Source organism: Rhinatrema bivittatum, chromosome 7 (genome assembly GCF_901001135.1).
Source record: "Rhinatrema bivittatum chromosome 7, aRhiBiv1.1, whole genome shotgun sequence".
Lineage (NCBI taxonomy): Eukaryota > Metazoa > Chordata > Amphibia > Gymnophiona > Rhinatrematidae > Rhinatrema > Rhinatrema bivittatum.
The window spans coordinates 787750-801027 of NC_042621.1; the positions used below are offsets into that span (position 1 = coordinate 787750).

The 13278-nt window shown below is 43.4% G+C and overlaps 1 protein-coding gene across 1 annotated transcript in view; it reads left to right on the forward strand.

The window, feature by feature from the left end:
• CA5A (carbonic anhydrase 5A) overlaps nt 1-6193 on the forward strand; it is a 37356-nt gene extending 31163 nt beyond the window's left edge. Inside the window, 2 exon segments of the mRNA XM_029608028.1 lie at nt 3025-3136; nt 3139-6193. Coding sequence (XP_029463888.1) covers nt 3025-3136; nt 3139-3197 — 171 coding nt within the window. The 3' untranslated portion in view covers nt 3198-6193.
• Nucleotides 6194-13278: the final 7085 nt, after the last annotated feature.

Below are 13278 nucleotides of genomic sequence, written 5' to 3' on the forward strand. Positions count from 1 at the left end.
GATATAGTTGATCTTTCAGTTCCTTTACACCCATGGAATGGCTGACCCTGATGCCTCTGTTAAGGGAATTACAGCCATATATTGGGGGATATTGTCTGGCAAATTTGGATTGGAAACTGAATTATCGTTGACAAATGGAATGCAGATTTGGGAACAGACATAGATGTCGAGGCTTGGAAGGGTATTTAGGCAGTTGCCCACAGAGTTCGCTTTGAGAAGGATTGAACTGATGGTTCGCCTGTTGCATAGAACTTATCGTACACCTACATTTTATGCCAGATTCCTCCCACAATCTGACAGTGCATGCTGGAGGGGATGTGATGAAGTAGGCACCTACATCCATGCATTGCCAGGGGATGAGGCATTTCTGGAAAATAGTTACCCAGGAGACTGTCAACATCCTTAGCCTTTCTGTTTACATCGCACCATTGGCCGGGTTGAAACATCTACTGGTGGATCAATTCTTACTAGCTACCCAAAAGACTACTGCCAGATTCTGGAAATAAAGTCCATGTCTGATTCACTGGTGGGCTCAAACAAGGGAGATTGCGTTGTGATTTGATTTGAAAATTAAAAAGTCATGGGATAGGTGGCAGTGTCCTATTGTGTATTATAAACTGGTTTAAAGACAGGAAACAGAGTAGGATTAAATGGTCAATTTTTTCAGTGGAGGAAGGTAAATCGTGGAGTGCTTCAAGGATCTGTACTGCGACCGGTGCTTTTGAATGTATTTATAAATAAATTAGAAGAGGGAACAATGAGTGAGATAATCAGATTTGCAAATGAGACAAAATCATAAGTAGATTGTGAGAAACTTCAAGAGGATCTTATGGCAAATGAAACTTAATGTGGCAAGTGCAAAGTGATGCACATAGGGAAAAGTAACGCAGACGTAGTTACATAATGTTTAGGTTCCACATTATGTCACCACCCCGAAAAAGGGATCTTGGCATCACTGTGGACAATACATTGAAATTCTTGGCTCAACATGCTGCAGCCATCAAAAAAGCAAACAGGAATTGTTAGGAAAGGAGAATAAAATTGAGGATGTCATAATATCTCTATTGCTCCTTGGTGAGAGTGCTCCTTGAGTACTGTGCACAATTCTGGTCACTGCATCTCAAAAATGATATAGCTGAACTGGAAATGGGTACAGAGAAGGGTGACCAAAATGATAAAGGGAATGGAACGATTCCCCTATGAGGAAAAGGCTGAAGAGGTTAGGGCTGTACAGCTTGGGGAAGAGATGGCTGAGGGGGGATAAGATAGAGGCCTATAAAATCATGGGTGAAGTAGAAAGGGTAAATGCAAATCCCGAATACAAAGATTCGGAACACTCCATGAAGCTAGTAAGTAGCGCATTTAAAACAAATTGGAGAAAAGTCTTTTCCCTTGACACACAATTAAGCTCTTGAACTCCTTGCCAGAGGATGTGGTAAAGGCAGTAACTTAGCTGGGTTTAAAAAGGTTTGGACAGGTTCCTGGAGAAAAGGTCCATAAACTATTATTAACCAGGTAGATGTGGGGAAAGCCACAACTTATCCAGGACAGTAGCTGCATGGGATTTATCTGCTATTTGGGATCCTGCCATGTACTTATGACCTGGATTGGCCACTGTTGGAAACAGGATGCTGGGCTTGGTGGAGCCTCAGTCTGACCCAATATGGCAGCAATTATATTTTTATGCCCCATGGTGTGACTGCACCTTGGGTATTGTATGCAAATCTGGTCACTGCATCTCAAAAAAGATATAGCAGAATTAGAAAAGGTACAGAGTAAGGCAGGGGTGGTGAACTCCAATCCAGGCCAGGTTTTCAGGATATCTACAGTGAATATGCCTGAGAGAGATTTGCATGCACTGTCTCATGCATATGAAAACCTGGCCTGTTTGTAGCCCTCGAGGACTGGAGTTCGCCATCTCTGAGGTAAGGGGATGAAAATGATAAAGCAGATGGATCAATTCCCCTATGAAGATAGGCTAAAGCTGTGACAGCTGTTCAGCTTGGAAGTGAGAGATGATAGAGCTCTGTAAATCATGAGTGGACTCCCACTCATCTACGCTTTTGACCCCCTTATTCCCTAGCTCATGTCTTGTGCTCTTCTCACCCTCAGTGATTTGGCTTCATGTCACTAAGGAATCCTCTTTCAGTCACCAGGCTCCTTTTCTCTGGAACTCCCTCCTCCCAGTTATCCATGCCAAAGCAAACTGGGTGAACTATAGGAGGAAGGCATTAAAGACTTTTGAAATCGAGCCTTTAACTGTTAAAGCCCTGCTGTTCTTTGGTGTTTTTATAATCAGTTGCCTTTGATTTAACCTATTTTTATGTTTCAGGGTTGTAACTTGTTTTAGTTATCTTTGTTTTTCTGTTTTCGTTCCCACTGATTTTTTTTTTTTTTTTAATTGTGCAGCCACTTGGTAAATTTTGTTTTTACAGGCAGGATATTTAAATTGTAATAAATAATGGGCAAACATGAACTGGTTGTTAATGCTTTCGAAAAGTACAAAGACCAGGGGGACACACAACGAAGTTACTAGGTAATACATTGAAAACAAATAGAGAAAATTATTTTTTTATTTGTTGCCAGAGAATGTGGTAAAAGCTGTTAGTGTAGCTGGTTTTAAAAAAAAGTTTGGACAAGCTCCTGGAGAAAAAGTCCATGCACATTATTAAGATGGCATTGCAGAAATCCACTCTATCCCTGGGATAAGCAGCATGGAATCTCTCTAGCACTTGGGCTCCTGCCAGCTACCTGTGACTTGGTTTGGCCACTGTTAGAAACAGGATTATGGGCTTGATGGCCCCCTGGTCTGACTCAGTATGGTAAGTCTTATGTCCTTATAATAAGAGTATATGGCAACAAGTAACAAACATTTTGTAGTGTAAAAGGAAATAAGATTTTTTTATGCGGGATTGCTCTGGCTAAATCCAAATGGTACTGAAATTAAAGTTAAAAATAAATAAATAAACATTGGTGGACTCTGTGAACTCAGCACTGTGCATTCTTCCTGATTCTCCTTTCCAGCTCACTGCCTTTCGGAGCCTGCTTTCCACTTCCATCGGCGAGGAAGAAAAGAACATAGTGGACAACTTCCGGCCCCTGCAGCCACTGATGGATCGAACCATCCGCTCTTCATTCAGGCTTTAAACGTGTCTGGCTTCGAGAGGAAAGCCAAGGAACATGCCCATCAGCAGTAAGCCAGCCAAGGAGGAGAGCAGAAATCTGAAGCAGAACCACTAACCCACTCGCAGGGGTGCAGAGCATCTCAGAACTCGGTGCTCAACCCGGGTCCTGTTAAGTATTCTGCCAAGCGACTGCTCTCTGGCCAGAGCTGAGGTCACAAAATGTGGTAGAATACAATTCTCTTCTGCCACTGACCATTGCCGAAAAAATGACTGAACTTCTGGTGCTTTTTCTTCTAAAGCATTTGTGTGTGGGGTTTTGTTTTTTTTCTTTCTACAAGATACTTTTGTTTAAAGCTACTGGACATGTGCCTTTATTGGGGTTATGAGATCTGGGAATAGGGAGAAACGTTTTGGGGTTTTTTTTCTTTGTGGGAAGCAATGGGAAGGGGGGCATTATTATCAAAATTAGTGATATAATTGGGCAGGTAGCCCACACTAGAAAGAGTAGATGCTCCTAATTAAATGGAATTGCAGATGCTGCTTTTCCTCTATAGCATAAGGTGGAAATGATATAACAGAGTACTGTCAGCAGAAAAAGACCAATGTTACTATGTATATGTTAATTCAAAGGGTCCAGATTACCTTGAATGGCTTGTTTCCTTTTACAGTTAACATGTTTTCATCTGCCAGTTGGCAAGGTCTGCAAGCATTATTATGATGACAGAAAGTGCTATTGGTTTTAAAAATACATTTTCTTAAATTCCATTTTCTCTTTCCAGCAATACTTGCAGTATACATAGGAACAGATAACTTGCAAGGCAGGTCATTGCCCAGCAATAGCAGTCTATTGTTGGTGGAGCTCTGAATAATTAGTGCAGTCACCATGCATTTATCTTTGCCTCTGTGGTGCTTTTACAGATCTATTTTAATCAACAGTTTTAAAAGGTGTGTGCCTCCAGGTCTGAAACAAAATGTAATATGAAAAGCACAAACCTGGAAAGTCAAGTTTCAGTCCCTTTTTTTTTTTTTTTCTCTATTGCATATTCTACACATTTATTACTCATCTGTTGGTTTTGGACTTCTAGTGCAACTTCCAGGTGAGACTGCTGGAAGGTTTCTGACGGCAGATTCTCAGGATAATACAGCAACCATTGCTCCCTGACGTCTGCTTCTGGTTTTGGAGAATTAAGGATAGGGGCTTGCAATGGGATTTTTTTTTTTTTAATTGGGGAGATGAGAGGAGAGAAGATATGTACAGCTGGTTAAATCTGGTTCATCTGCTTTCTATAATCCTGCTTTGACAGCAGGTTCACTGTCAGAAACCGATCGTTAATTGGATGTTGACTAACCCTGCTACCAGAGTACTTCAGCCAGACTAGCAGTTGTTGGGGTAGAAAGCCAAATCAATTAGTTTGCTCAGGTTGACAGGTTTGAACTGGGTTTCTCTCTTTTTGGTGCACTTTTTGTGTTTTATGAATATATTGCTGTAGCAAATAAACTAGGGATGAACATTTTATTGCTTAATTGTTTAATAGTAGGAGAAACCAAATTTAGCTTCAAAAAAGTGTCTAGGAAATATCTTGCGTATTCTAACCTGTGGTGTCTGGGGAATGAGTGGAGCAGCGATGTACAAGGCGAGATGGGTGTGCAGAGGGCAGCCCTTGTCACGTTTGGTAGTGCAGAGATCCATTTCTTTCAGAGGAAATGAGAAATAGAAAACATTTAAAACCTACAAAGGTTACAGGTATTTTATTGCAGCTTTTTTTTTTTTTTTTAAATTATTATTATTGTTGCTGCCATATGTGCTTTTCCTTGGAAGACCAAACCTAGAGATAGACAGGTTAGAGTTGGTGCCCATAATAAAAAGGAATGGATGAAACATCCATTACATCTCTTATTATATAATTTGCTCTGTGTGTTGCTCACATTCCAAAAAAACCATCTTTAGCTGCCTTATCAGGACATTGACTTCATTTCCTTAGTGTTTATTCTCCATATCCCAGCAACCATTACACCTTAGCCTTCAACTGAACCCAAAATGCAATGCAATTTTGTTTCTCATGGGACATTAAAACAGCAGCAGTAGCCTTCTGCATGTTCCATGCAGATAAAACTTGGTGTTATGTGCATACAGTGCCTGTCTAAACATTGCCCTGGGCAGGTAAGAGTACTGCATCTACATCTGTCCACCAGGAAAATGTTTAAACTGCTAAGAAAAGGGACATTCATGGCAGAGGGCATGTACACGCAGCAATGCCTCTTTCCTGTCATTTTTCGTAAGCCAATAAAAAAAAAAAAAGACAATTTTGAAAATGGTATTTAGAATAGGTTCCCTTTGGAAACATATTTTTCAGGAAACCTTTCTAGTGAGTATCGGCCTTTACAAAGTGCATTCCTCATTCCGTAGGTGCATAAGTTCATCCTCAGTGGCCCAACAGACAGAAGCAAGGCAGATGTGTATATTACAGCCAGAATCCTATCCTGTGTGATTTGGGTTTGAAGATACTCCCAAATCCCCTACCTCTCTGTCTCCTACTTTTTGTTTAGATGTATCTGGAGTTTGTTATTGCTTTTAGCTTTCTTCTCCTACAACACAGAATTCCTTTCTCTACAGTAGTCATAAAATCTGTCCCTACATTTCATGGCACAAGCTGCAGCGCTGGCCTTGGAGCTTCTCCCCATGTTCGCCTGCTGTGGCCAGGATTCTGGCTCTGGACCAGAGGAAGCAAGAACAGACTGCAAAAATAGATTATCTCCAGCTTCCGTCAGTCTCTTACACAGCCTCTTAAAATTGTCTTGTTCTTATTCTGGAACCTTCCCCCCCCCCCCCCCCCCCCCCCCCCCCCCCCCCCCCCCCCCCCCCTATACCATTCACTTAAAATGCCTTAATTCTGGTGCTCGGGATCAGGACTTCATGCATTTTGCAATATGTATTTTAATAGCAACTCTCTTCTGTTTTCCGATTGTGTAAAATACTGTCCGTATCTGTAAAGATGCCTTAGGTGACTAATATGAAATGTAGATGTGATAAATATTAATAAAACAGATTTTAATAAACAGAAGTCTGACATGTGAGGTTTTTTTTTCTGTACCCTCTGTACGCAACTAATTCCATTCAGGTTTTCCAGTACTGCTTGTTGAGAAGCTATACGGAATTAATTTTCCATAATGTGACCTCTCCCCGCTATTGCAGGAAGGATTAACTGCAGAAATCGAATGCAACGTTCTGCAGAGTATCATCTAACCCAAAATGTGTTTTCATTCTGTCTGGGAGAAGGCTCTAAGTTATCGGAGTCCCTGATAGCATATTACATGAGTAACTGCGTTCCATGGCTAAAACATCCCTCAAAGCACTAGAAGAGGGATTTCCCCCAATAACATCACTGATAAATGCTGGAGTTAAGTATGTTAAAGCTCCCGGTATGACCCTTCTCTCTCCGCCATGCTCCACTCCCTTGTCCCACAGACAGGGTTAAAACGGAATTGCCATTGGCTCGCCCACCCCAATGTGAAACACGGGAACAGATCATGGACTCGGCTGATTGTATCTAGAAGATGACAAAAAAAAAAATCAAAATACAAGAAAGCCACAATAAAGACCCCTCTACACTGGAAACTGGTTAGCGTGCAGGAGAAAGGCAGGCAGTGGTAACAAATGGAATATGCTCTCAGAATGTGACGTCACCACTGAGATAACCGCATGGTCCAGCACATGGGCTACAATTGTTTGTTAATCTAGGGAAGTGAACAGACAATTCCATGCCCGTGCTGGCAAGCTCTGCAAAGTAAGCCAAGACCCGCATTGATTAAGGGCACATGAAGCGCAACAGGAGCAGACATGTTTGCGTGCACTGCAGAAGATGCCATAAAGCAACAGGAGCCAAATAGTAATGCACACGGGGGAAAAAAAGTTGATTTTTTTCAAATGTACTAATTCATTTTTTCTTTTTTTTTTTTTTTTTTTTTTTAAAAGCTTTGAGGAAGAAATGGGATCGGCAGTAATTATTGAAAAGAAGATGAAAAGGTCAACCATGTGATTCATGGTTGCCTGGCATCTGCTGTGACTTACAAGGGTCAAAAATAAAGGTTAACAAATAAAATAAAAATAAAAAAACCCTCTATATACTCAGCTTAGGATGTGCTGTCTGATAGCAAGCTGGTAAGGTACACACAATGCATGCACCCCATCAGCCTCTACCCATGGGATTCACATTAAAGAAAAAAAAAAAACCCTCCACCTGCTAACCAAAGTGTACAAACTGCCACAGGACCCCTCTCTGACCTCTCCCACCCCAGATTTTTACCCCGTCCAAAGACTTTCGGGGGCAGAAACAATCCCCCATCACTCCAGCCCCACTGCTCCAGTTATGCAAAATGACAGCCACTGCCATTATGTTGTATCCATGCCCACCCCTACTCTGAACTGCCCCCTCACATCCATGTACTCCCTCCCACACACACTCCCATATCTACCCCAGAGCCCTCCACACAAATCTACTCCCTCATACATACATGCCCACTCACACCCCATTCACATACTCACACACTTCTACAGCTACCACCCATCTACCTCTCACACACACCCAACGTATTCCCCCTCACATACACACAACCCGCTCGCACCCATTCATATATTCTCCATCACACACATGGCCAATCCCACATCCACCCACTTATATTCCTACTTGCATCTGCCCCAGAATCCCACGCACATCCCCTCACATCTACCCCCTCAGATACAACCACTCACACACATCCCCATCCCTCAGACACCCCACATCTACCTCCTCACACACCCACTCCTTTATTCTCCCTCCCACACATGCCTACTCGCAGATTCTCCCTCACAAAGACATGCCCACTCACACTTACATGTCCTTCTGTAGTAAATGTTGACGGAAAAAGACCCAAGTGGTCCATCACTTTTTTTTTTTGTTTTTTTAAGGGTAGTAACTGCTGCTCTGTGCAGATTACTCCCATACTTTCTCTATATATAATGCACTTAGCAGAATATGCTGTCTGTTGTTGGGGCATGGGGTGCAGAGGAGCAGTCCACCAGCCACTAACCCCAAAATCCACATTATTTAAAAACAAAACTCTGCAGGAGCACCAAATGGAATCTAGCCAATGACTCCAGGATCCCCATCCCAGCCCTCACCCTGTCACGAGTCCATGGTCTGTTCCCTTATCGCTCTTACATCCCTGCTCTGGTGTGCAAAAATGGCTACTGGTCAACCCGAGGCTGGTGCCACAATGTTGTATGGCTGCCCATCCACCTCCAAGGGTGGGGTGGATGGAGGTTGAGGTCCTGGGGGCATATGTAAAATGCTAAATCATACACTCCCCTACCCACAAGGCCGGACACACCTTAGACCTCATTTTTACTAACTCCACCCTCACTACCATTAACTCCCCTTCATGCATCGCCGTACCATGATCCGACTACTCTATCATTCAAACCACCCTTGCATTTCAACAGTCCTCCCCCCCCCCCCCCCCCCCCGCTCCTACCCAGGCACAATCCTTCAAATACCGTAAATCATGCACCCTAGACACCCTCACAACAGCATGCTCAGACGTTCCTAACCAACTTGACCTATCCTCAGCTGACAATGCCTTCACTTCCTGGATGGATACCATCCTTAACATAGCAAACACACACTGCCCCATCATTGTGAAAACTATCAAACCTGCCCATCCAAATAGAAAACCATGGTATTCAACTGAACTCAAGAATTTCAAAACCCGCCTCAGAACCTCAGAAAGACACTGGCGCAAACACCCCTCCCCAGCATCCAAAACTGCCTACTACCAGCTCATGCACGAATATAGGAAAGCCACTCTCTCGACCAAACGAGAATATTACGCCAAAAAGATTCACAGATTCCAATACAACCCCAAGGCACTCTTCAATATGATCTCCAGCCTCACCAACTCCACCACCTCACAACCACAAATCCCCACCTCAAAAAATCGTTGCAATGAACTTGCACACTTCTTCCAAAACAAAGCCTCTTCTCTCACTGCATGTTTCTCTTCTAACCCTAGCAATGTGACACTGCCCACCTTCAACCTCTCGGCTACGCTATCTTCCTTTGACTCATCCTCTTCCCTTGAAATTGAAAACATCCTAAAAAAGATGAGACCCTCCTCCCACCCCTCTGAAACTATCCCAACTAAACTTCTATCTATCCCCAAAGTTATTGCCAAACCGCTCTCCTCTATCTGCAACCTTTCCTTAGAACAAGGCACAGTCCCCAACATTCTAAAACAAGCTGTGGTCAAACCCATCCTTAAAAAACCCAGTCTTGACCCCTCTACCCTAGCCAATTTCAGACCCATTTCCAATCTCCCTTTCCTATCTAAAATCCTAGAAAAATTAGTCAATTCTCGCCTATCTGACTACCTCGAACAACACAACATTCTTCCTTCCACACAATACGGCTTCCGGAAAAATCTGAGCACCGAAAAACTGCTACTTTCCCTGACCGACACCATCATCAATGGTTTCGACACAGGGAGCTCATTTCTTCTTGCCATGTTAGACATCTCTGCTGCTTTTGATACTGTTAATCACACTATCTTAATCAACATCCTCAGCAATATTGGAATTTCCGGCACCGCTCTCTCCTGGATCAAATCATACTTACAAAATCGTCACTACACAGTTTCCACTGATAATAACGAATCCGACCCTATTAGCCTTAACCAAGGTGTTCCCCAGGGCTCCTCTCTCTCTTCCACTCTAGTCAACATTTACATGCTTCCCCTCACCATCCTCCTCACCAACCTTGGCTTCAAACACTTTATCTACGCAGATGATGTTCAAATTCTCTTCCCCTTTGCCGACTCCCTCCAAACCGCTCTTCAAAACTGGGAATCATGCCTGACTTCTATCAACCAACTACTTACCGACATGCACCTTGCTCTCAACCCCCAAAAAACTGAACTCCTCATCATCTCCAACAAACGTCTACTACCCTCCATTCCCCTTGCATACTCTACCACGTCATTCCCTGCCCATTCCCGCAGCCTGGGTGTCCTCATTGACAATCAACTCTCTTTCAAACCCTTCATTAAATCTATCCTAAGTGACTGCTATTTCAAATTACAAACTATCAATAAAACTCAGACTTCTACTTTACTTCACTGACTTTCAAACAGTATTACAATCTATTATTTTTTCCAAAATTGACTACTGTAATGTACTCCTCCTTGGCCTCCCTGCCACATATACCAAACCATTACAACTCCTACAGAATGCCTCAGCACGTATCCTCACTAATTCCAAAAAATGTGACCACATCACACCAACTCTGATCGAACTCCACTGGCTACCTATACAATCCCGAATCCTTTTCAAAGCTCTCTGCCTCATCCATAAAAGTATCATTAATGAAAACTCCGACTGGATCAACCCTCCCCTACTTCTTTGCACCTCCACCAGACCAACCCGTTCTGCACTCCAAGGAACACTCCGTACCCCTTCTATCAAATCGACTAAACTCATCTCCACAATGAACAGAGCCTTCTCTCTGGCCGGTCCCACCCTGTGGAATTCCATGCCCCAAGACTTACGCACCAAAACCTCCACACCCAAATTAAAAAAAAAAAAAACTAAAAACTTGGTTGTTCCTACAGGCCTACCCGTCCAATGTGAACCGCCCTCCTGATGTATCCTTGAATCATGTATAGTACTCTTCCTTTATCAACTTTGTACAATCTGCCGCTACTTCCCCATGTGCCAACACTTTTCTTTAATTTGCTTATTCTCCTCTACTCTTCCTTTTTTCTTACTCTCTGCTTATAACGTTTTTGCTACCCAATGTTTGTCGAACATCTTGTAAATATCCTTTTTGCCTTTCCATCTACCCAATATTTGTCGAATACCTTGTAAATATCCTTTTTACCTACCCAGCTTTTAATCAGTATATCGACCATATGTCACTGATCCTTGTAAATTGTTACTCTGTTTACTTATTAGTTTTTATGGTTCCTTTCTCAAAGTTATTATTCCATGTAAAGGTAATGCCTAAAAGTTGTTAAGTTATCTGTAAACCGAAACGATGTGCAAACGGATGTCGGTATATAAAAGATTTTAAATAAATAAATAAATATTTAGTCACCCACAGGTTCCATTCTGTTAGCTGGAGGGGGACAGACATGGCCATCATGTGGACAGGGCCAGTGTCATGCCCTCTCTCCAACTGATCTGCTGATGGCAGTGGCTCCAGCACAGTGCTCCCTTCTTTGGTGGTATGGACTCTGGCACAGCCCCCTCTGTGCCTCATGATGGCAAGATTTGGCTGCCCCCAAACTTCTGGCACACTCCGTGACTGCCTAATGGAATCCACTCTCCTCCTCCCTCATACACACACAAATTCAGGCTTACTTTCACATGCCCATTCACACATATACCCTAACACTCACACATGTACCCTAACACTCACACTTCTTCCCCTCTCCCCCACTCATACAAACACACACATACACATTCACTCGTTCTCTCCCTTCCACCCCAAACCCTGCCTCCCCCTCCCTACAAGACATATGCAGACCCAGAAACATCCCTGCCTTCTTCCATTCCTTCCAGCCACAGGTGAGGATAGTGATAAGCAACATCATGCTGGGGTTTGACCAGGGAAGGAAAGCTAGAGTTGGGTTGGGTAAGGAATCAGAGAATGCTTATTTGTGACACACACACACGTACACCCGTGCACACAGGTGTAACCTGTGTTAACTGAAATAATCTGCAGGGAGTGGCAGTTACTACTCCCCTTAACAGAACCAAGTGGGTAACCTGCACAGAGTGGCAGCCACTACCCCTTAACAGAACCAAGTGGGTAACCTGCACAGAGCGGCAGTTACTACTACCCTTAACAGAACCAAGTGGGTAACCTGCACAGAGCGGCAGTTACTACTACCCTTAACAGAACCAAGTGGGTAACCTGCACAGAGCGGCAGTTACTACTACCCCTTAACAGAACCAAGTGGGTGACCTGCACAGAGCGGCAGTTACTACTACCCCTTAACAGAACCAAGTGGGTAACCTGCACAGAGCGGCAGTTACTACTACCCTTAACAGAACCAAGTGGGTAACCTGCACAGAGCGGCAGTTACTACTACCCTTAACAGAACCAAGTGGGTAACCTGCACAGAGCGGCAGTTACTTCTACCCTTAACAGAACCAAGTGGGTAACCTGCACAGAGCGGCAGTTACTACTACCCTTAACAGAACCAAGTGGGTAACCTGCACAGAGCGGCAGTTACTACTACCCTTAACAGAACCAAGTGGGTAAACTGCACAGAGCGGCAGTTACTTCTACCCTTAACAGAACCAAGTGGGTAACCTGCACAGAATGGAAGTTACTACTACCCTTAACAGAACCAAGTGAGTAACCTGCACAGAGCGGCAGTTACTTCTACCCTTAACAGAACCAAGTGGGTAACCTGCACAGAGTGGAAGTTACTACTATGAGCAAGTTGGTAGGCAGACTGGGTGAACCACTTGGATCTTTCTCTGATGTCAGTTACTATGTCATGGTACACGCCCACCCCCCCCTTACATGCTTGTTCACATACTATATATTCCTCAGCACTCACTTGCCCACTCATACATGTTCATGCAATCTCTCTCTCTTACCCCAAACCCTGCCTCCCCTCCCACAAGAGTCCCTACCCCCTTCCATATCTCCCAGCTACGGATATCCAGACCTTCCTAGATCTGGGAGTTAAGGCAGTGAAAATGTGTTGGAGGTCTGATAAATGTGCATTTGTTCTCGTTTAGAAAGCAGTTTTGTTTCTCATTTTCCTCTTCTTGTCGCAAGCTCTGCATCACCAATACCAGAAGCTGTGCTCTGTGTTGACAGGTTTAGTAATATTAATAATAATATATACAACCTTTGTTTCTGTGTGGGTTTTGGCAGTAAGTGAAGCCCTGTGGACAGATTTGGAGGAGCTAGGGCGTGTCAGCGTCCTGTGCCTTGTCCTCTGTTAGTAAGTTGTATTTATTTTAATTTTTAAAGATTGCTACATTGTGATATTGTGGAGGAGCTAGAAGGAAAACTTTTTTTGTGGCTGACGCTAAGTTCTGCAACAGAATGCAAAAGGTAAAGAGAATTAACATAGAAATATAGAAACATAGAAATGACAG